This window comes from Erpetoichthys calabaricus, chromosome 4, assembly GCF_900747795.2.
Source record: "Erpetoichthys calabaricus chromosome 4, fErpCal1.3, whole genome shotgun sequence".
Lineage (NCBI taxonomy): Eukaryota > Metazoa > Chordata > Cladistia > Polypteriformes > Polypteridae > Erpetoichthys > Erpetoichthys calabaricus.
The window spans coordinates 247,976,898-248,002,244 of NC_041397.2; the positions used below are offsets into that span (position 1 = coordinate 247,976,898).

At 36.8% G+C, this 25,347-nt stretch overlaps 1 protein-coding gene across 4 annotated transcripts in view; it reads right to left on the reverse strand.

Moving 5' to 3' along the window:
- mphosph8 (M-phase phosphoprotein 8) overlaps positions 1-25,347 on the reverse strand; it is a 47,192-nt gene that overhangs the window by 8,721 nt on the left and 13,124 nt on the right. For all 4 annotated transcript variants that reach the window (XM_028800569.2, XM_028800572.2, XM_028800571.2 and 1 more), the window contains exons 4-11: positions 23,256-23,370; positions 17,694-17,933; positions 16,784-16,903; positions 12,334-12,422; positions 9,563-9,703; positions 4,093-4,179; positions 2,460-2,614; positions 892-1,046 (exon numbers count right to left, since the gene is read on the reverse strand). In XM_028800569.2, the coding sequence (XP_028656402.1) occupies positions 892-1,046; positions 2,460-2,614; positions 4,093-4,179; positions 9,563-9,703; positions 12,334-12,422; positions 16,784-16,903; positions 17,694-17,933; positions 23,256-23,370 (1,102 nt within the window). The remainder of the gene's footprint in view (positions 1-891; positions 1,047-2,459; positions 2,615-4,092; positions 4,180-9,562; positions 9,704-12,333; positions 12,423-16,783; positions 16,904-17,693; positions 17,934-23,255; positions 23,371-25,347) is intronic.

Consider the following 25,347-nt stretch of genomic DNA (forward strand, 5'->3'; position numbering starts at 1 on the left):
ATTTGTACAGCGCGAGCTTCACCAGGCAGCATGCTACTGACCATCAGGACAAGCGTAGCTTGACTGTCCTCTTGAGATCATTAAGCGTGACAGGACAGGTTCTTTTTAGTTGTGTAAGCCGACTTGATCAAGTGATGAGATCAATAACTTTAGTCAGCAAATTTCACACGCTCCATGACTTGTGGCAAAAACTTAAGGTCGCCAATTCAAGAAATCGGGTCAACAGATGGGTTTGAGTATACAGCTATTGCTTAATAAACCATATAATATATACCGTTAAGTTAAATTTTTCTAGAACATCTTTTGCTATAAGAGCGGCACGGTGGCACAGTGGTAGCGCTGCTGCCTCGCAGTTAGGAGACCCGGGTTCGCTTCCCGGGTCCTCCCTGCGTGGAGTTTGCATGTTCTCCCCGTGTTTGCGTGGGTTTCCTCCCACAGTCCAAAGACATGCAGGCTAGGTGCACTGGCGATCCTAAATTGTCCCTAGTGTGTGTGTATGTGTGTGTGTATGTGTGTGTGTATATGCACCCTGCGGTGAGCTGATGCCCTGCCCAGAGTTTGTTTCCTGCCTTGTGCCCTGTGTTGGCTGGGATTGGCTCCAGCTGACCCCCCGTGACCCTGGAGTTAAGATATGGCGGGTTGGATAATGGATGGATCTTTTGCTATAATTTGTCAATAAGTTATGAATTCAGTGTCATAAGATAAAAAACACTATAATGTCTCCCACAAGTTACAGATCCCACAGACGCTCACTTTGTTTTTAATACTCTTCCTTTATCAGATAATTCGGTATCAATAAACAAATTGTCAACTGCAGAAATTTACATGCGTCTAACAACATTGTGGGTCAAAATGGAGACTGATTATTTCAATTCAATATTTCGTCAATACCTTCTGTTACTGAGTGTGCTGGTTTGTGGTTGAATTCTAATGAAAAGTCTTGTCCTTCACAAAGTCTGTGACAGGCCACTGGGAAACAAGGCTCAATGATAGTCAATCGGGACTCAAAATAGTCTCTAAATGCTTCTTCTGTAACACTGATTAACCTAGAACAAAGAAATACAAGTTAAAAAAAAAGAAAAGAACAGAATAAAATGGACAGACATAGTATGTTAACCAAGCACTGAAAGTAAAGACTTTTATTGTCATCTAGAAGAACAACAAGTGCTACTGCTCGTCGTTAAACCCTAGTAGGTTCAACCATCTGTGAAGACCAAGCTGGGCTTGATATACACTCTATGGTCACTTTATATGGTAACACCAAACAGCCTGCTTCTCTAAACAGCCAATCATGTGGCTACAACTAAATATTCATAGTATGCTGATATGCAAAGATTTGAACACCAAACCTAAACAGTAGACTGGAAAAATATTGCCTGCTCCGACAAACCTAGATATTTTTCTCTCAAGCAAATAACGGTGTCAGAACTTGACATAAACAACATGAATACTATGATCTTGTAATAGCAGTGTGTGATGTTTTGAAGACTGCTTTCATAACCTACATTAAGCCTCCAAATACTAACAGAGCACCATTCGAATGTCACAATCTGCGGAAGGTTGTTGCCAATCAGGTGTACTCTATCATATTAACGGTGGACCCTTTAACAAATGGATACTTCCATGTGGATAATGTACTAATGTTACAAAGCATGCAACATCTAACATCTAACATGTAATCTTTTTTAAGCTTTATTGGATCTAGGCTGAGTGACTTGTTTTTCTCGTCATACACATTTCATTGTATGTTGACCCTGTGTTAACCTATATACCCAAATAAACCTAAACCTAAAATCTCAAACTGGCTTCAGGAACATCACAGCAACTTGAATCTAAACCAGTGCTCTATAGCAGTACATTCTGGGTAAGACCAAGGTTTACTCTCTCAACACACGGTCAAAGATCTATAGGAACTACGCGACGCTGTTGAGCGAGCACAGGTAAATCCCTAAGGAGGGTTTCCTTCATGTTGTTAAATTCAAATCTCGCTGAATTCAGGCGGTTTTGAAGGTAAAAACGTGTCTTATCTGGCAGTAAACCAGAGTATCTAATAATGTGGCCATCAACAGTGCATCCTTATTTAAACAAGACATGCCCTACTGGAATTAGACCTGAGCTTTTGGAATTAAACACACAATTCTATTGTTGCATTTTTCTGAACACACGTCTACAGTCTTCCTTTACAACATGCATGGAAAGGCCAGTTTCTCAAAACTGTCACAAAGTAACTAGCAATATTATAAAAGTAAGATGATAAAACATTCATGCATGCCTACAAGGTCTACAGACATCTTATTTCACTAACACTGAGAGGGTTTCTAAAGTAACAAGCATAATAATTTTTTGTTCTTTTGTTAATTTCAAACACAACATATTAATACATTTTAAACATCAGTTATCAGAGACCTCTGATGAAACATTGAAATATTTTACAAACCAAAATTACTGAAAACACTTACGCATCCATATGAGACTTGACCAAGTCATATACTAGGACATTATTGCTAAGTTTTGCAAAATGCAGTGCACTGTTCTGGTGTTTAGAGAGCATATTGCTGTCAGCTCCATACTCCAGCAGAAGCCTCACTATGTCTATATTTCCCCTTTTACAGGCCTGCAGGAAAAGGTACAAATGATGAAAAAAAAAATGAATAACTATAGTACATTCTTGTTTTCACTGTTGTTTTACATGGTTTTGTGGGATTGGTTCACAGATCCAATCAGAAAATCATATTAGGACAATCTATATGTTAAACTGTTGAACGGAACATGAATGCCCCAGCCAACATTAACTGATAAAAAATGTAGTCAACATTAAGTTGAAAACATACAAATATGAGCTGAATTCAAACAAATGTGTTAAATTGTGAAAAAGAAATTACATTTATGTTTAACTTTAAATTCCAACAGAACACACAGCTTATGTTTACAGCCTTGTAATAAACTGGATTTAGTAGTCATTCCCAATAAAATTCAATTTAATTCACAAGAAACAAATTAATGCAAATAAAGAGACAGCTGTAATCCATTAACTGTCAAATTCTTGGTGCATTTGTTAAAATATATTATTTTATTAATGTTTTGTTATGAATTATTTTTATTACTTCCTATTAATTGTTGTTGGAGAGAAAAGTGTTTATTTCACATTGTAAATTTTTTATAGGCTGTGTAATTTGGGTAAAAAAGTGGGCTTGAAATTGCACGCCTGGCAGCTGCCCATGTGAAGATTAAGCTCTGGCTTTCCACAGCCATGTATTACATTAAGCAAGTCTGACAGATACTAAACTATCCTACTGTCTAGTATTTTTTAGTTTTTGCTGCGAGACTGTTCACAAGAATTACAAGAATTATTTAAATGTGATTATTAATAAAAATTACACCAGCAGCAATTTAAGCAATGTCCATGGTGCATAACCCCCTTAAATTAAAATAATAGTAACTGGGAAAAAAAAAAGTCAGACATCCATAAAGCGTAAAACATTAGAGAGAATGCTTAAAAAAAAAAAAATTTGCATTACTATGTGAAGTACTGGAAACAGTCAGACCTACAGTCCTTGAAGAAGCGCCTCTCACTAAACACAGCACTCTGGTAACGGCTGTGGCTACTTCATTGTTTTCAGTAGTAGTTGATGTTGCTACAACTTTTTCTGACTTGCATGCACAATGCTTGTGTCGTGTCGTTGACATCTTGCTTGGTATGCGCACTTATTTTGTTTTGCAGTTGGAGTGTACAACTTTCAGTTATCAGTCAGCCTATGCAATGTCCTTGATTAAGCGCCACATGCACATGCAGCAGCTTTTGCAGTGCAAGTGATCATTTGGCCTCTGCAATTTACTTCACTGATCCTTGCCGTTTCTGTGTCGTGGTTTTCCGTGAGCTACAGCGTACCACCACACCTCTACTTGCTGTGAGAAGAACCCAAGTCTGAATTTTGTCGCCAAGATACCCTGCATGACCAATTCATGGGTTATGTTTTGAATGTCATGGCTAAAGCTCTTGAATGAGAGCAAGATTAAGCTGCAAAGTTTTTGAGCGACAGACTGACAGACATCAATATATTGGAAGAGATGCATATTACTCTAACTCCTTACCTTCATTAAAGCTGTTTCACCATTTAGCTGTTGTAGGTTGACATGAGCTCCAGCTTCCAGAAGAATTGCAACAGTAGTCAAAAAATTCTAAAACAATAACAAGAATGAAATTTTATGTGCAGAGACCAAAGTTTTAAGAGTAGTTATTTAATACACATTACTGGTAAAGCGGACAAAAAAAAAATTATCAGCTAGTTGTGTGAATTCTGCTAACCTCCATTACACCATCAGCCAACCTATTAGTCTTTTGGTGCCACTAATTGAACACAATGTTCTTGGTATACCAGGGGAAAAAAAATGCACTTTTACGAATTCTTACTAGTTTAAAATCCGACTGTTGGGCACCAGTTTATCTGAAGAAAAAAAGGAATGCAAAAATGTTTTGTGTTATGTTATGTGAAAAAGAAGAAGCCCCTTTTACCTATAATTATTCAAATCTATAATTAACTATCCATTTTTTTAACCATCAAATTCAGTTCTGGACTGCAGGATTTTGGCAGCAAAACTCAGAGTTTAAAGCTGTACTTAGTATCTATTATGATACCAACACTGCTTTTGCCTGAATGAAAATACAAGTTGACAAAGACTATTGTAAATCACTAACTTATATTTGTCTATTAACTGAGTTGGCTGGCGACAGCTGTGACTGATACAATAAATACAGGTAGTCATCGACTTATGACCATGTTCAGTTCTGATGGGTCGATATATGTATTCAATAAGTCCCATAAGTCATATTGTTTTATATCCTTTTATTCATCATTCCTAGCACATTGTGTAGATTTTCTATCATTCTAGATTTTTCTTTTTTTTTTGTGTCATTTTGTTGCTCACATGGGTGCCTATTTGTTATGTTACGTCAGCAGTGTGAGTCTCTCCCAGTGTTCACTTTGAAATGAGAAATTGTACTGGCAGAGTTTTAGCACTCATATGTTTTCTGTTTTAACATTTCAGCCTGTTAATGATAAACATTAACAGATAAAGGAGTTCATTGTGGTTTGATGGATGGATGGATACTTTATTAATCCCAATGGGAAATTCACATTCTTCAGCAGCAGCATACTGATACAATAAATAATATTAAAGAATGATAATAATGCAGGTGAAAAACAGACAATAACTTTGTATAATGTTAAATGTTAACGTTTACCCCCCCGGATGGAATTAAAGAGTCGCATAGTATGGGGGAGGAACGATCTCCTCAATCTGTCAGTGGAGCAGGACATTGACAGCAGTCTGTCGCTGAAGCTGCTCCTCTGTCTGGAGATGATACTGTGCAGTGGATGCAGTGGATTCTCCATAATTGATAGGAGCCTGCTGAGCGCCCTTCGCTCTGCCACAGATGTTAAACTGTTCAGCTCCATGCCAACAATAGAGCTTGCCTTCCTCACCAGTTTGTCCAGGCGTGAGGCGTCTTTCCTCTTAATGCTGCCTCCCCAGCACACCACTGCGTAGAAGAGGGCGCTCGCCACAACTGCCTGATAGAACATCTGCAGCATCTTATTGCAGATGTTGAAGGACGCCAGCCTTCTAAGGTAGTATAACCGGCTCTGTCCTTTCTTGCACAGCACATCAGTATTGGCAGTCCAGTCTAATTTATCATCCAGCTGCACTCCCAGATATTTATAGGTCTGCACCATCTGTACACAGTCACCTCTGATGATCACTGGGTCTATGAGGGGTCTGGGCCTCCTAAAATCCACCACCAGCTCTTTGGTTTTGCTGGTGTTCAGGTGTAGGTGGTTTGAGTCGCACCATTTAACAAAGTCCTTGATTAGGTCCCTATACTCCTCCTCCAGCCCATTCCTGATGCAGCCCACGATAGCAGTGTCATCAGCGAACTTTTGCACATGGCAGGACTCCGAGTTGTATTGGAAGTCCGATGTATATAGGCTGAACAGGATCGGAGAAAGTACAGTCCCCTGTGGCGCTCCTGTGTTGCTGACCACAATGTCAGACGTGCAGTTCCCAAGACACACATACTGAGGTCTGTCTGTAAGATAGTCCACGATCCATGCCACTAGGTATGAATCTAATCCCATCTCTGTCAGCTTGTCCCTAAGGAGCAGAGGTTGGATTGTGTCGAAGGCGCTAGAGAAGTCTAGAAACATAATTCTTACAGCACCACTGCCTCTGTCCAAGTGAAGTAAGAGAGTTTCATTACCCCTTTGTGGTGGTTTGCATGAAGTGTCACATTGTGAGTCACAACATGGAAGCTTCAGAGTTTAACTGGATTCAAAGCCAGAGTGCAGCAGTACAGTGTGTGCGGTGAACACTGGTTACAATGGGATAACTTAAAAATCAAATGCAATCACACTGTTTCTTTCCTCCCTCATACTGCTTGATCACCTTCATTTTTATGTCAAGATCAATTGCCTTTTTTCCTATAATTGTAAGACAAATGTAACTGAACATAGTTGAAACCGCTGCTGGTAATAAACTGAGATCGAGATGAATGAGTCACGGCATACAGAGCTGGAGAGGCATAAACTGTTGTTTGCTAATGAGACGCGGTAGCAGTCATAAAATTGAATGGTAGTAAGACGCATAGGTCAAAGGCCAGAGTTATACTTCATGCAACGCACGCATGCTGCAGCGGACGCTCCTGCTACACAAGCGTTGAAGTGTTTATACTTGCGCGCATACTTTATGTAAATCTGGAGGAATCCGCCAGTTGGCAATGTGAGATATTATCACGGTGAGAACATGTTCAGCTTCTCTGTGTTGTGAATTGCCTAGAACACCCATTAAATTCTGATGACACCTTACCGCAATATCTCTGAAAAGGATGTTTATTGATTAAATCCAGGGATGTGTCCATTCCAGCAAGCATTGGGCACGAGTGAGAAACAATCCCTGGACGAGGCCTCAGCTCATCGCAAGGTGAATACAAGCACACACATGCACTAGTGTCATTTTAGTGGCACCAAATCCCCAAATCTGCATATCTTTGGAAGGAAACTGGAGCACACTGAGGAAACCCAGCAGGAAAACGTGTAAACTCCAGGCAGGGAATATCAGCGACGTGACTCCCTGCTAGACAGCAGCGCTAACGCTCCGCCACTGTGTCACCCCATGTGTGTAATTATTAACAGTATTCATTATTTAAATGAAATTACCGATTTATCTGTAAAATGTAATATACATACTTTAATGCTTTTCATCATGAAAGTGATATCAAGTATAAATCTAAGGATTCTAAATGTGCAGAGAGTTGGAATATCACACATTTAATGTGCTCAGTGTGGCGATCTATTGCTGGCGATTCACTGCTGTCAGGAGCAGAGGAAGCCCTAGAAAAAAAAAAAAGCACAGAAGACGGTATGTGAGATTTTTAAAACATATCGTGTATTACGATCGGAATATGAGACGCTTGAATATAAAAGCACCACGAATACATCTGTATGTCTGCATTTTGCTTCACCACATCGAACCATTTATCAAACATCAAAGCACGCACACCTATCTCATAGGATCCGCAAAGCAGGTTTCTGTCACATGTAGATAGTAAACAGAGACTTTGACGTCACATTCCAACTTTTAGCACACTGCGCCCCCCCGACTTTTTGCTGGTACTGCAACTCGCACACGCATCGCGTTAATTTCTGAGGACCTGCTCAGAGGACGCATCAAATGAACGCTCAGAACGTGTGGTGGCCATGATGCGGGCGCAAACACGTTCTGAGCGTGAAGTATAAATGAGCCTTAAGTCGACAACTACCTGTAATTCAAATATCCATTAGATCAAAGCACTGAACAATTAAAATGTATCACTTTTCAATTAAATATCACAATCTCCAAAATAACTAGAAAATTTTCATCACCGTGCACTTTTGAAGTGGTCTGATGAGCCAAACCCTAGTGTGGTGTTAAAGAGTATTTGACCCCATCCTGATATTCTCTATTTTTGTATATTTGCTACAAAGAATGGCTTCAGGCCATTGGAAAAATGTAATAATTTAGTTAGGGACCCAGAGTATGTATAAATTCATACTTAACATATTTCATATCTAATAAAGTTATCTAACACCTGTTTAGGCCTATAGAGAAGAATACTGCACCCTTAGTAACTACCTCAAGCAGCAGGTCTGACCATAGCCAGTCCAACTGAATTTAATCCTCACTATATATTGACGCTTACCATGATAATGAAATGATAATGAAGTAGTCACCACACAGTTCCTAGAAGGACACTCAACCAAAGGAATGTCCAGAAAAGATGAGGAAAAAAAAAAGTTGTTGAAACTTTCAAAATTGGGAAATGGTTACAAAGCTATTTGTAAGATGCTTAGATTATACTGCACTACAGTGATATCCATTATCACAGTGGCAATTCTTCCCAGAAAAAAGACAGCCAGCTAAAAATTACTCCAAGGGCATAGCAACAGCTCATAAAGTCAGAGGATGCCAGAAGAACATTCAAAGAACTTCACACCTCTTTAAGCTGCAGTGAAGGTCAGTGTTTATGACTTTAATAAAAATTAAGAGTAAAAATGGGATCTGTGCTCATCTTGCATTTGTGAAAAAACAGCTGGGCAATCGCCAATAATTTTCTAAGGATATACAAGTCAAAAGTTAGAGGCATCTGTTTCATCCACAGATTACTAAGTCTAGCATAAAGCAAATACAGTGTTCAACAGTAAGAACGTTACACCTACTGTGCATTAAAACGGGGGGTTGGGTAGTGTGATGGTGTGGAGATTCTTTGCTGCCTCGGGACCTAAAAGACTTACCATTATTGAAAGAACCATGAGTTCGGCACTTTACCAGAACATTCATAAGGAGAATGTTAGGTTTCAGCTTCAGGTCCTGGACAAATGACCACAGTGGCTTTGTAGCAGGTCAATAACCAAAAACACAAAAGCAAGTCTACAACTGAATAGCTCAGAAGAAACAAAATTACAGTTCTGGAATGACCAAGTCAAAGTTTAGACTTGAGCCCAATAGAAATGCTGTGGCAGGACCTGAAATTAGCAGTTCACACTCTCAAACTTACCCATGTGTCTGCATTAATGCAGTTCTGCAAACAGTAGGTTAACATTCCTCAACAGAAATGTGAAATAATTATATCAAATTATACAAAATGTTTACTTATGATTGTTGCTGCTAGAGCCAAGTATTAGAACTATGGTTAAATGTACTTTTTTCATACGGGTGATAGGATAACTGTTACTTGAAAAAAGAAGTAATTATTTAAAAACTACTGCTCATCCAGGTCCATTTGTGTAATACTTCATTTTGTCTAAAGCTCCGTGGTCATTCATTATGTAAAAATGTAAAAAAATACGATATTAGGAAGTGGTAAATATTTTTCACAGCAATTTAATTTAATGCAATCTGTTTAGTATTGAAACATGAAAAAATGCAACTTTCCAGTCACTATAAAATGTATCAAATTTATTTCATTACCAGTAAAACCCATTGCAAAAATAAACATTACTAAAAGTATTGAAACAAACAAAATAATTACCTTTTCTGCTGCATGCATAAGAGCAGTTGTGCCAGATTTTTGCGTGGCATTGATCTTCACAACTCTCTTAAGTAAAAGTCTGATTATATCATCTTGCCCTCCTGCAGCTGCCAGCATTAACAATGTCATTCCACTTGAATCCTGTAAGGAAAGATGAGGTTTGAACCCATTTCTTTTTTTTAATCATTGCCCTTAAAATTGAGAATAGAAAATGTTACAGTGGTGCTTGAATGAGAGAAAAAACTGTCACTCTCACTCCTTGCTCAACTCAGACATTAAAGGAAGTCATAAAATATTTAAAATTACTAAATATATGCTAAACGGACCCTATGCAAAAGAAAGTAAAATCTATTTACACAAGTAGTGCATTCAGTAGCTGTGAAGAGAACTCGCTTATTAAACTTACACTCACCGGCCACTTTATTAGGTACACCTGTTTAACTGCTTGTTAACTCAAATATCTACATCAGCCAATCACATGGCAACAACTCAATGTATTTAGGCATGTAGACATTGCCAAGACGACCTGCTGATGTTAAGAATGGGGGGAAAAAGGTGATTTAAGTGACTTTGAATGTGGCATGGTTGTTGGTGCCAGATGGGCTTCTCCGAGTATTTCAGAAACGGCTGAACTATTAAGATTTTCACATATAACCATCTTTAGGGTTTACAGACAATGGTCCAAAAACGGAAAAATATACAGTGAGCAGCAATGCTCTGGGCAAAAATGTCTTGTTGACCCCAGAAGTGAGGGGAGAACGACCAGACTGGTTCAAGCTGATAGACAACAATTAACTCAAATAACCACTCATTACAACGGAGGTAACCAGAAGAGCAACTCTGAACATGCAACACTTCAAACCTTCAAGCACATAGGCTACAGCAGCAGAAGACCACACCAGATGACACTGTTGTCAGCTAAGAACAGGCAACTGAGGCTACAATTTGCACAGGCTCTCCAAAATTGGACAATATAATATTGGAAAAACAATGCCTGGTCTAATGAGTCTCAATTTCTGCTGCAACATTCGGATGGTAGGGTCAGAGTTTGGCATCCACAACTTAAATCCATGGATCCATCTGTTTTGTATCAATAGTTCAGGCTGGTGGTGGTGGTGTAATGGTGTGGGGGATATTTTCTTGGCACACTTTGGGCCCCTTAGTACCAATTAAGCATTATTTAAATGCCACAGCCTACCCGAGTATTGTTGCTGACCTTGGCCATCCCTTTACGACTGCCATGTACCCATCTTCTGATGGCTACTTCCAGCAGGATTATGCACCATGTCATAAAGCTGAAATCGTCTCAAACTGGTACAGTTCACTGTTCTAAAATGGCCTCCACAGCCACCAGATCTCAATCCAAAAGAGCATATTTGGCATGTGGTGGAACAGGAGACTCGAAACATGGATGTGCAGCCAACAAATCTGCAGCAACTATGTGATTCCATCATGTCAGTATGGACCAAAAACTCTAAAGAAAGTTTATAGCACTTTGTTGAATCCATGTAATGAAAAATTATGGCAGTTTTGAAGGCGAAAGGGGGTCTAACCCGGTACTAGCAAGGTGCACCTAATAAAGTGGCCAGTGAGTGTACTTTTAACAGAATTTACCCATTCTTAAAAATAAAAATGCTCTCGATGCTCCATATTCGATGAATGTCTTATATAAACAGCCTGTTTTTTTCCATAGTTTCTATTGGTTTGCTTTCTGGACAATGATTTAACTGTCTAGCATTTTTCTCAACCTGAAAACAGCACTTAAACATGATTTATGGTAAAGTGATATTGGAATTCCCCACCCACACATACAGATGTAATCAAAAAGAAAGCATAAAAGCAAGACTCCTCAGGCAAAATTATACAACATTTACTGTATGGGTGCAGCTTTTGCAAACTCCTGTGGATACTCTGTTTACCTGCATTCTGACCATCCAAACGTCACATTGACATGAAGTGTAAATTTGGCTTGAGCTGCAACAAAGCTTTGCGATCAAAGGAAAAGAAGGCTATATACTGATACAGAGCATCAACAAATGTCTTCCTTTCTATGCTTAATTAGAATAAAACACAAGTTTTTTTTGTTCATGAAAGTTTATTTTGAAAGTGACACATTGATGTTTCTTAATTATTTAATGGCTATGTGTTTATTTATGTGGTTTGAAAACTTTCAAGTATGTATTTTTATATATTCAAATATTTTAAATATGACATATTCTAACTTCAGTTACTGGTTGACAGTCCTACTTCTGAAGGGCTAGTTGCAGAAGGCTGTGCTAAGAGCTTAATTTAAACAATGTACATGTGTGTATGGTTTTTGCAGTAACCGAGTATTCCTTGTTGCCGTAGAAAGACACCAGAATTCCACTTCCACAGTTGTTTTAAATTCAGCCAAGCTTTTTCTGATTAGGTGTAACAGATTTCAACTTTAACTTCAGTCAGATAGAAAAGGAATAGTAAACTACAACAGATCGCATAATTGAATTGCAATACTAGTTTTATAGCTTAGTTATACAGTAGTTACCTCACTTATTATTTAACCTTACCGTTTACTTAACTTCTCCACATGAGCTAATTGTTATTTGCCCATATGTTTGTTTCTAGTGTACTGTATGCATCAATTACAGCAAACTACTGTTAAAATGTATGCATATTAACCCCTCTTTAAAAAAGGATTAGTTAATTAAAGAACGAATTAACTGAAATAATCTAATATTTAAATAATTATTATAGAACAATCAAATATTAGTAACAAAAAAAGGACCCGTTACCTCTTGATCTAAATTATATTCCTCCTTTGAATTCAGTGCCAGTTTTACAGTCAAGTAATCCCCATTTTTTACTGCATCACGTAGAACACCTACAGAGTATGGAAAAGAACCTTATCAATGACACACAAAACTTTTATATCTAACATTAAATAAATTTGCTCTTACTTTAGTTAATTTGTTTTAACAGTCAAAACAGGAAATTAAATCTGTAGTTATATGCGTGCCCAAGGCAGCAAGTCTTTCTGTCAGTATAATAAATTTGGCAGAGGGCTATTAAAAGTATTTACAGGGAAATAACAATTAAGTAAAATGAGTGAAATCCAAAACTATTAATACAGACCCAATGTAGCTCGCTTAGATTTTATTTAGCATTGATGCTTTGGGAACTCCCGAGATTCGAGAACTCTACTTTAACATCTTGGCTGATGCAGCCAGCATCTCTTCTTACTGTGTCTGTATGTTCACTTGGAGGACTCCCATTTGGACCAGGCGTTCATGCAGCTAAAGTCTGCCATGATGGCAACTGTGTAATATATTTTTAAGCTTTTGAAAAATGTTTTGATCTTCCAGTCAAAGCATGACAAAGAAGTTACAGATATAATTAATCAAACAGCACATTTTAAGAATTCAACTATGTTATGTTGCTTAATTTCTCTTAGATCTGCAATGCCATTACTTTATAATTGTAATTTGTTTCATCCATTGAATTGAATTGCATTAGCTTTCACTTCTAGTGGTTACTGTAGCAGATTCACTTGTAGTCTGTGACCCTAAACAGTTTTCTCTCCTATGGATGCTTGTGCTTTAACTATTTCTGATGTAACCTTGATCACATGGATATATATGCTCCTGTGGCAAAACATTTTAACATTTAATGTATAGTGTACTCTGAAAACTGCAGAAATTAAAAATTTGACACCTTAAATTTTAACTAGGAAGAATACAAATTTACTATATCCACAATTAAATACTACCTAGCAAAAATGCAAGAGAGATATCAATCTATAATATATACTAACAGATAAAATAAGTACATAATTATTTATAGATGACGGAATTTTCCATTGACTTCTAGAGCTTTCAGTTTGAGAGGCCTGTAATTATGCTACGTAGTGCGACATTAGGTAAACAGTTTTAATAATTAGTATCTTGTCCTAATTACCATTCTTGACATTAATTTTCATTTGTCAAAATTCTACCTAGAAATATTTAAAATTATACTTTGGCAGGTGAAACAGATGTTTGCTAATGACTTCCTTGGGACTTTAATAAGGGAAAACTGTAAAAGAATTTTGACTGGTCAAAATATAATTCTAGATATTAAAAAATAGGAACTGGCATGAATAAAATTCAAGAATAAGACCTATAAATAACTTGCCCTATCTGTGTGTGCAGTTTTAACTATAATTATGTTACAGATGGAGGATATATCTGCAATCATATCGTTAATCATCTGATGTTCGTTAAAAATTACGACGTTGGCATCTATCCAATATGTACATTTTGACTAATACTTCTGAATGATAAGCCAGGCTTGCCAAGATTATTACTTCACCAAATAATTTCAATATTTTTATTCATTATTGATTGAGGCGGCTATTATTGTAAACAGCCATGTTTAAGTATTGAAGACACAGCAGAAAAACACACAGGCAAACACTTGGCCATGCAACACACACACACACACACGTGTGGCAGCCTGTGGATACCAGGCCAGGCATAACTTAGTGACCCAAATATGCGCAGAGACAAAAATTGCCATGTTAAAGGCATCGCCTCTTTTTCATCAAGTGTTTACAATTCACGTTTACCACAATGCTTACAAAAGTGTCATTGCAGCAGCACAGCTTGTCTGTTTTTTCATTTTGGATAGTCAAGTCGCTGTGGAAAAAAAAAAGTGTAGGAATTTATCTTATTGGGAACTTAATAAACAGGTTTATCTGCATGTTAAAATTCAATTTCAAGTTTTGTTCTTGTGAAAGATGTGTTCCCTGCATCTAAACTGTAAAAGATTTTCAAACAAGATCCATTCTAGTTTTAATGCAAATGTAACTTTAATACAAAATCATCCAGCAATATTATCACAACCACTCCGCTACCAGCGCATTCTCTTAATATCCAAAGGCACACTCACGGTACATAGCATTATATTGTAGGACGCTTTGTGCAGGAGTGCTTAAAAGCACATCACTTTATACGGAATACCCATCATACAGTGTTTGGGAACATTACTTTTAAAAGTAACTTTGTTACATTACTTGCTACTCACAAAAAAAATAAGTTATACAATTGTAGGGCTATTAAAAGTATTTACAGGGAATGTAAAACATTTACAGTGTGTTAGTTTTTCTTCTTTTGAATGAAAAACTGTATTTCACTGGCCCACATTTCTTATTAAATGGTAAGCTAACAGTCTGTTTATGCCAGAAAATCCTTCATATTATTACAATGAAAGCCAACTGTAGCCACTGGAAGATTTGGCTACACTATGTATTAGAAAAGCATAGGCAGTCTGCTTCCAAAGCTTGGCCAAGGCAACCCACAAGTCCCTATCAGCATTTTGTACTAATGTAGACAGTGAAAGCTTTTTTCAGTTGTGTCAAATATAATGGCCTGAAAATAGAAACTGACTTGCTGCTGATAGAAGCATTTCTGTCTTTTTGTTAAGAAAAGCATACCATGTATGTTTTTAAAGAAGCCCAGAGTGACTGGCCTCATTTGTAACTTTCGTTTCTATTTTATCCAAAGCAGTATGTGTCTGATTAAGTCATAAAGAATATGATTTTTTTTTAATATATCCAATGCCATGTGCCCGGATGTACTTAAGATACCCAAAATGTGTATGGGAAGCAGGTTTCTGTACCTGATTCTGGAGTGTTTTGTTATAGAGATAGACTATATCTTGCTTTACTCCCCAGAAAGTACTGGCTGCTTAGATCCACTGCAAAGAACAATGCAAATGTTAGAAAGTTAATAATAAATGTGTTCAATCTGGTTTCACATGTTCATGTTGTTCCTTTCCTAATGCATACATTTTCAGCATAATTAAAACCATTCAAAATGATTTTTAATATACTATACTGTGTGTGTGTGTGTATACTGGTATTAGTTGAAGTGGACAAAAACATTAGTTGTCATAATTGACTGGAATTTTTTACATCGGTCCAACACTAAACGTTGTCTAGAATTAAAAACAGTCCTTCCTTTAAATCTGAGCTATGCAGTGGCTACGCACAAAAAGAATGTTCTCATCTTGATATTTGAGTGCTACATTTTAATGAAAGAACTAGTACATATTTCCTAGAAATAGGATGTTTCATCTTATCAGGGAGTCAAAAATAGTGCACCAAATTGTATCAGTGAATAAATACAATTTTTATACAATTATATACAATTCATATTCAATTTATACAATTGAATAAACTAAGCAATTGTTCATTTATGCAGTAGTGCAACATGACATTTTATTGTTAGATTGTCTGCCTTTAGGTCAAGAGAAAACAAACCAAGACAAAAAAAAAAAACACACCTGGCATACAAAACTGAAATGGCTATTAGAAAAATCAATTATCAATTATACCAGTGTATGCTCAAATGAAGGAACTGACACTGGATGCCTGCAGCATAAAAGATGAATATTCCACATGTTAGCTGGGTGCCACAGGACCAGTCCCACCTGCTCTGAGAGTCTACAGTGCATAAGGTGAAGATCCCACCAAACAAAGAAGCTAACCCAATTTAGGCTGTCAAGTTCACCAATGGAACTCACATCACACAGGATATAGCTTCAAAACTACAGGACAGTGGACTAAAGGTTTGGGCAAATTTAACTATGAACAACAAAGCAAAGAACCAGCCAAGGTACCGAGGCACATGTTAATCCTACTGTAAATCAATCCGCAATAAACTTTACAGAATACAGTTTCCCAATTTTAAGAACTTTTTGAATTCAAATCACATAAAACAAAAAAGACTAAAAGATTCTTTGTACACAGTAAAACACATAGTCAAGTCTTACTAAAAAGTCAGCATTAAAACTAGACAGGGACTAAAACTGCTGTATCTCTTTAATGTCACAAAAATGTTTCATACCCTGAACGATTTCTATCTAGGCCACAAGGAAAAAATAAAATCTTCAAGAAAGTAGATTTCTTTTTTGACAGTTAATGCCAGATATTTGCACTTAGGCGGAAATGCTTGTCCTATTTCTATGATTATTTTGTGTTCATTAATAATGTGAACTAATGTTCTTAAGCCAAATGTGGTCAAGTTTTCTTGACTTAGGTTAAATAGCCATAACTAATATAAAAATATACTTGATCTTTAGCAGTTATTATTGGGTCTGTCCGACACACAATGTTAACTGAAAAAAAGTTCTTACAAAATTCATTGTTTCATTTCTTCCCTTATTTTCTTTTTTTTATTAGCGTAAGCCAAGATCATTTCTTACTTGTAGACACTGTTGTGGTGATATGATTTTGATCTTTTCCGTGGAGGTGTTTCTGGAAATCTTCTACAGTCATCCAGTCAAGCTGAAGATCCACTCCAAGGTTCAGAACTGGTCGTGAATCTAAACGGCAAATACAGTTTTACCATGGAGGCTAGGTCAGGTCTGAAAACACAGTATCCTATGATGTTATTTTAAGCTGCCTTTGTAAATAACAGTATCTTTAACACTTTAAAGGATAAGTTTGGAATTTTTCAGGTCAAACTTATTTCTTCGCAATTGTATAGTTTGTCATTTGAAATTGTGTTCTAAAGAGGACCTTTTCAGATGTCTCTATGATATCTCATTATATATATATATGAACTCTATACATCTCTATACCCATACCTACCTATCTATCTATCTTGTCTGATGAATGGGCCTTAGCTGCCTCGAAAGCTTGCATTTGTAATCTATTTAGTTAGCCAATAAAAGGTGTCATTTCACCCTACTTTCTCCTGTATCATATCTTCTCCAGTCTGAGCAATGAAAAGAGATAATGAAGAGATCATTGCGATGAGTAGCTCTGCCAGGTTCACACTAGTATGTACTACCATGATAATTATGTTTTCCATTTCACAGGGATAAACCAGCTGGATAGCATAATGTAAGCCTTAATTACTAACAGTACTATGTAAACAAATACATTATTTCCAGAGTTACTTACTGAATTTTGGGATTCTTTACACTGGAAAGAAAACCAATACTGTACATACAAAAGCATTCTAATGCTAACAAAAACTGTGTACTAAATGCAACAAGTTTAAGGGTTATAAAGTTTTCTATAAATTAGATAACTCGGCTAATAATCGCATAAATGTTCAAAAAGTTTAACTGGCAGTTGCCATCCCCCCAAAAAGCTGCTATAGCATACCAGTAGGTTTTTCTGCTTTCATACTTGTATCCTGTACATCATAGGTGTCATCACAGGCAATATAAAGACGAGGTTCACTGTCCTCTCTCTTTCGTTGCCTTTCCTGTGGACTACTTTCACTCCATTTTGATACAGCCTCGGCCATATGATCAGACCTTGGAGAGTCTCTTTTATCTGTGGATTCTTCATTATCTTCAGACGGGCTCCTTTCAATGTCGAAAGCACTTTTTAATACTTTACCTGTATAAAACCAAACATACTTTTTCAGTCAGAAAGGAGAAAACTACTTGTGATCATTATTATAATATATACAGACACACACACTACTTGACACGTCTATATTAATCTATATCTTTCCATTCACACACACACAATGCACATATATACATACACACACATTATATAAAAGACAAGTAAATAGGCTAATTTATTTTTTTAGTATTTTTGATTTCTAGTATGTACTTCTGTTTCTGAACCAAGTCAACACAGAGCTAAAAATTCACAAAATCTGCTCAATATTGTGCTGAGTTACTTGGTCTAATGGTAGTTAATAAAGGGAAAAGCAGCCAAGAAATCTATGAACCATCTTGAACTGCACAGATTGCAAAGGCTGCCATGAGGAGCTATATATGCCTTTCCCTTCCTATTCACCAGACCTTTGCTCCGTGTAAATACCATATTTTCTCTAGTCTGAGCAGCTACCTCACAGAGCACACCATACAAACAATGGAAAAAGTCAGTCAGCTACAGAAGGATAAAAAAATCTTTGTTTTTTTTTTTATGTTTCTCATAATGCATCAGTCTCAAAATTTGTTGATCACTCATTATATATCCACATTTTGTACGTTTATATATACATTAAACATGTATGGCCCAATGAAATCACTGAATATAATTTTTCAAAACATGTTTTTGCATTCAAATAAACACAGTGTGCTTTGCTGGGTTTGTGAGAAAATAGGGATTTAAAAGAATATCATTGCTGGACAAATTTTTTATTTTAGCCAGCTTTACTCTCAAAATGGCACGCTTCTGTACTCTTATATGAATAGAACCGCAGACTGGTCTGTAACATTTCATTTAGCTTAACTGCTCTGAGATAAAGAAAATGAAGTTCTCAACTCAGCATTTGCTTTACTTTAAGTAAAAAACACAACTATAAAAAGGTTATAAATGATGAAATTTCACCAAAAAGTTTCTATTTTACATTAACACTATTAACAGCAAGTGAGCTGGCGACTTCTCTATTGCACAGACGTGTGCCTCTGCCACAAACATTTGCTGTTCTGTGGGACTGTGGTTGTGTGCAGACTGTGTATCCAGAGGACACAAAGTATTTAGACCCCTTCACATGTTTCTGTGTTGCACCCTTGTACTAAAATCATTTAAATTAATTTTTCCCCCTATATCAAACAACATTCAGTTCTTGCAAGGATGTTTAGAATGTCTTGCCAATTTTTTTTTTGTAAATAAAAAAAAACGAAACAGCACTTTAATAGAAGTATTCAGAACCTTTATTCACTACTTAGTTGAAGCCCCCATGGTAGCAATTATAGCCTGGAGTCTTTCTTGGGTATGACACCTGGATTTAGGGATTTTTCTGCCATTCATGTGTTGTCAGGTTGGACAGAGATCATCCGTGGACAGCTATTTTTATTTCTCTCCAGAAATATTTTATTAGGATCAAGTCTGGGCAACTCAAAAAAAAAAAAAAAAAAATCCCCAAATTTGTCCCTAAGCCACCTCTGTGGTGACTTTGCTTGCTGCTTAGGGTTATTATGCTGTTGGAAGGTGAACCTTCCAGTCAGAGGTCCACAGCAGTTTGAAACAGGTTTTCATAAGGAGATCCCTGTACTTGCTCTATTCAACCTACCCTCAATCCTGTCTAGTCCATCAGTCCCTGCTGCCTAAAACCAACCCCACAGAAGGTTGCTGCAATGATGGAATGGTTTTGCACAGGTGATATGCAGTGCCTGGTTTCCTGTAGAGTTTGATACTAAGCCTGCCTTCATCAAAGCAGAGAATCTTGTTTCTCAGTTTGAGAGTCCCTTAGATCAGTGGTTCCCAAAGTGTGGGCCGCAACCAGCAGGGTATGTATTACACCTTACTGTAACTTACTATAAAAAGAGCATTCAAGTTTGAAACGATGTCATGTCTATTGATTCAATGTGACAATCTTAAGCTGGGGCAAGGCGAAGGACTGAACCATTGGTGACGAGGATTTTGTTAAAATGGTTGAGTTTCGCATTGAAAAGCAAACTGAATTATTGTTTGAGAGGGAAACAACTGCCAAAATTCGACTGGATTGCTACGCTGGGTTAACGCTGGACAAGATGTCTAGCAGCATTTGAGATTTTCGTAGATGGGAAAGGACTAATTTTAACAGATAATGTATCGGAAACATCAAAACAACAGAGAAGGGCATTACTTTTGCACCTTGTGGGTGCTGATGTGCAGGATGTATTTTCTACTTTGGAAAGTACCGCTTGGCCATCAGATTACAACAGCACTTTAGATGTGTTAAACATTTGCTTTGTGCCCCATGTGAACATGACTTTTGCAAGGCAAGCTTTCTTTCAGCTGACACAAAAGCCAAGTGAAACTATTCAACAGTTTTTAACTGCTTGCCTTAGCCGCGTAACAGACTGTGGTTTCGAGGATAATAGAGACAAACAAATCAGAGACGTGGTATTAATCAAGCGCACTTCAGAATACGTACAGAGGAAGTTGCTAGAAGAAGTCACTTGAGATATCAGCACAGTGTGAGATCAGAATTTACCATATTAAACATAGCTAAATTTCCTAGGAATTCCTAAATGTACTGGAATGAATCAACTGTTTTTTTGTCAATTGAAGTTGACCAGAAATCAAGTTTTATAAATAAAATTCATTATTATTTTCTGCCAGTCATTTATTCATCTTTGGATCATATTATTGGAGAAACGTATTGTTTTGAGTTTGTTAGCCTCTTTTTCAGCAACCATTATTTGCATCATATCAACAGCTGTCCGTAAAATCTAGTGCTGCTAGCATGATATCCATATTATAAGAGTTGCATAAAAAATGTTGACAACCAATGGGATGTTTCAGTCAAGCTTTGGTATGGTACTGTATATAAATTTCCGATTGGTTTATGCAAATACATACTTGATGATGCAAGATGGTGTTTTGCATGCATAGCAACACTGATATTACTGCAAAGAAATCATATTGTCCATGACCAGAAAATTTCTGGTGTACACTGGAAAAATTGGTAGCAGAGTAAGACGTTGTAAGGATGCCAGCTAGTACCTCCAAATCTGAGGCCATGGTCTTCTCCAAAAAAAAAAAAAAAAAAGTAGTGGCTTGGTGTCTAAGAAAAGGGCAAGTGGAGGCAATCAAGAATGTCAAGAGGTCTTTTCAGGAGTTATTGTACAGCTGATAAGATTGTACAATGAATCTGAGCAGCAGCAGGAATTTTGCAGACTTTGAATAGCATTAATAATAATAAAACATTTAACAGGTACCTTTAACACTCAAGGTCACCTTACAATGAAATTAAACAACATTAATATAAAAACAAAGAGGACAATAAAATCAAATAGCAATAAGGTACAGAGGTAGTAGCAAAAATACAAAGATAACAGGCAGTAACAGTGTTAAATTCATAGTTGGTATGCCAGTTTGAAAAGAAACGTTTTGAGGGCAGTTTAAAAATGTGTTATTGAGTCTAGTTGACGAATATGAGAGGGAAGAGAACTCCAGAGTTGAGGAACACTATGAGAGAATGCTCGAGCTCCCATAGAACAGACTTTGATGAGTGGTACAGAAAAGTAAAGCTGCAGATGAAGATCTGAGTGAGCGAGAGGGAGTGCAAGTCTGTAGGAGATCAGTGAGGTTGTGGAGAGCTTTAAATGTTAAGAGGAATATTTTGTATTGTATTCGGTAGTAAACAGGGAGCCAGTGAAGTTGAGAGAGAATAGGTGTAATATGTTCAGTGGATTTAGAACAGGTTATTATCCTAACAGCAGAATTTTGAATAAGATGTAAGTGATGGATAAGTTTTTGTGGGATGCCAGACAGAATAGCATTACAGTAATCTATACGTGAGGTGACATGGGCATTAACCAATACTTCAGGACTGTGTTGCATAAGAACAAGACGAAGTCTAGAGATGTTTCAGAGATGGAAGAAGGCAGTCCGATAAACATTACTTATATGGGAAGAAAAAGAGAGGGTGCTGTCTAGAATGATGCCCAGGCTCTTAACCTGGGAAGAGATGTTTGTGTTAATGTTGTTAAATAAAATAGAAGAATGGTTAACCTTAGCAAGTGAAGATTTATAACCAATGAGGAGCACCTCAGTTTTATTGCTATTTAAATGGAGAAAATTGTGAGTTATTGTGTTGGTGGAGAGGAAGATAAAGCTCTCAGGCAAAATTTAGATTTTTGGGTCAGTCTACATCCCCATTCACACTTATGGAAAATAGAATTAGGTAATAACCCAAGATCCCAAGTGCAAGTAGCCAGAGATATGATTTCTGTGCTGGTTCCCTTTTGATGACAGGGCAAGAAACAAAGCATTACAGAGAAACCTCTGAGTAGAAGTGTTGCTTATTCAAACTGACAGGAGCCAGGTGATGTGGTTCGAAAACGTACTTAAAGCCAACGTCGGATTACATAACTTTTTATCGTGGGGTATGTCAGATCTACCGACTGCAGTTGCTGATCTTGCCAAGGCACCATGTCAAATTACACGACAGAAAAACGCAGCCAATGTCACATTTACTGACTGTGCATTAATCTTCCAGCACAGTTATGCATAACCCAATTTCTTCGATCTGAAGAAGCCCGTACTGTTTGAAGATTTAACAGCTGTGGAAAGTTCAACAATCTCGGCCCTTTATTTTTTTGTTCCAGTCTGTTATAGTATGTAAAATATGAAAAATCAGACAGAACAGCTTCTCTTCTGTTTGTGAGATCCACAGCCCCTGGGCTGCCTGATGCTGTACAAAGGGTTAACAGCTGCAGTAAGTTCAGCCGCAATCTTGGCCCTTTTCTTTTTACCCCATTCTGTTTTGGCATTTTAAGACAGGCTTCTCTTCTATTGGTGAGGTTCAAAATACAAGTTTCTTATTCCTCATCACTACATACTATTCATTGTACTTCCAAGAGGAGCATTCACTGGTTGTCAGCTCTCTTTCACAGACAGCCTGCTTTTCTGACCAAAGAAAATTTGATTTTATTGTTGCAAGTCAAAGACCAGTTGGTCTCAGTGTCTGGCTATGTCACATTTGGCATTCAGTTTCATGGAAGTGCATCACCAACTGTCTCTGAAACTCTGGCTACTACTGAAAATCACTGGAAAAGTCACATAAAGTGATATAAACTAGTCTGGAAGCTAATGGGAAATAGAAGCAGGAAGAAGCTGTTCTGGATAGGCTGGTTTGGTCTGTCCTGCTCAACCACGAATCTCACCAGAACAAGCAGATTGAAAGAAAAGTGAATTGCATTCTAGACACAAAATAGATTACAGACAACTCACACATATTCAAAAAAGGAAAAACAAATAACACATGCTTACTTTCAGGTTGTCTTATTTCCAGAGGTTTTGACTCTGCGATGCTTTTATCCATCTTTTCTGGAGGTACTTTAGGAACAGATGTATCTTTTGCTGGTTTAGACTTCTCAGCCTTGCTCTGAGAGGAGGAAAAAATGCATATTAGCTATAGGCAATAAGCCACAAGTAACGATATTTACCAAACAATGAAAAGTATTAAATCATTTTAAAATATCTCTGGGGGAAAAGATAAACAGTTCATTAGGAACATTAATGATTAAATGATGTTTGATGAACTTCCATTAAGAGCTCAAGCATAACAAAGTATGGTTTGAGAACGTGTTAAAGAAACACTCCACTGAAATACCAAACTTCTTTCAAAGTCAGATTGCAGCAACATTCCAAATAACCTACCATTTACTATCAAGCAGAAACTGTAAAAAGTGGAAATCAGATCTCTTCTTGTTTGTGACATTTCTTATGTTCTAAGATAGTGAAATGATACAAAGATGTTGTTGATCATCGCAGCTGAAGGAAAGGGTTTCATTTGCTAATCAATTATCTTGAAACAGACTACAGCCTTCTATCTCAAAGCACTTTCACCACCTTTAGAGAAAACATTTTACTGAGAAGATACAAGAGTGGAAAGCTGTACTCTACACAGCTAATGAGATCACACTCGGGACAACAAATGAACTTTATATAAAAATAATATCCCACGACATAGATGAAGTCAATGTTATTAGGCACAAAATTTTCATAGAAGGGTTCCAGATTGCAAGCAAAATGGACAAAAAAACCTTTAATGCTGACTAAATTTAAAACTGTGGAAATTTAGTGTCTGAAACATTTGTTGTGGGTTGATGCATATTTTTATCTGCCATTATTTAAATTATATCATTAACACCTTTTACTCTAGATACTTGATCGGTGATCAGTAAATCAGCAGATCACAAAAAGACATCTTTTGAGACCCTGCTTTCCTAAGCTTTACAGTAATTAGGTTGCAGTGCTCCTTTATGTGAAGTATTATGGTAGGTGAGTCAGTACAGTCTTTTTTGTTAAAGCAAACTTTCTGTAGTGTAAACAAAGTGAAGCAACTCAAGTCATACTTTATCAGAGAGAGAGAAGATGGTTATATTAGCCTTTATGGTAAAGAAAAGTGGAATAATAAACTAAGAAATGGGAATTGGTGAAGTGATCCTGTGCAATTAGAAAAAGGGCAAGAAAAGCTACTTCAGGCCTTTCATTAAAACTGAAAATCCTTTAAAACTGAAACAGTTTGGACAGCAAGCTTGTGTTAAGTATAGCACCTTACATTTCCAATTAGAAAAAGAAAAGATAAAGAAGAACTTTGTTTTGTTTTTTTTTTTGTTTTTTTATTAAGCTTTGTTTCAGACAGGTATATTACAGAAGAAATTAAACAGAATAGCATTTTCGTTTATGCCATATGCATTATGGATAAATATTTCTGTATGTATTTTAATTAAATTTTATTTGTTTTAGTATTTTATGGTCACTGAGCAATTAGCCTACAGAATTTCATTTTTCTAATAATAAAATCTATAGTTAAAAACTGATCTATGGTTTAAATTATAAAAACACCAAAGTTAACACTTTAATATAGAACATAATTCTATGAGTCTGGTTATGCAGCAGCTTAGTGCAGAAAGTGGATTATAGAGATTGTGACAACAACAACAAAAAACTGTCAGAATCAGCCAATTCAGTGACATAAAATCGGTACTGGACTTAAACAAACCTGATCGGATCATCCCTAATGAAAACCTTTAACATGCTAGCTGATCTCCTAATAACAGTGAAGTGTAAAATTAGGCTGTGATGCATCGCCTGGTGGCTCTTTGTCCACTGTAATTGATCCTCCGATTTAACATGGAAAGCTTAATGCAATTAGTGACGACATTGAATCTGAATGCCCATCTAATTTGATCAATTCATTGATCAGCAGGCCTGAATGGCACTTTAGAAGTAAATAGTTTCAGGAATTTCCTTAGCTTAGGAATGGTAAAGTTAAACAAGTGATGTATTGCAACTTTTGTTGTATACCCAATCAGGAAGATGCAAGTACAACGAACTTTTGAAAGGGATAAATCAT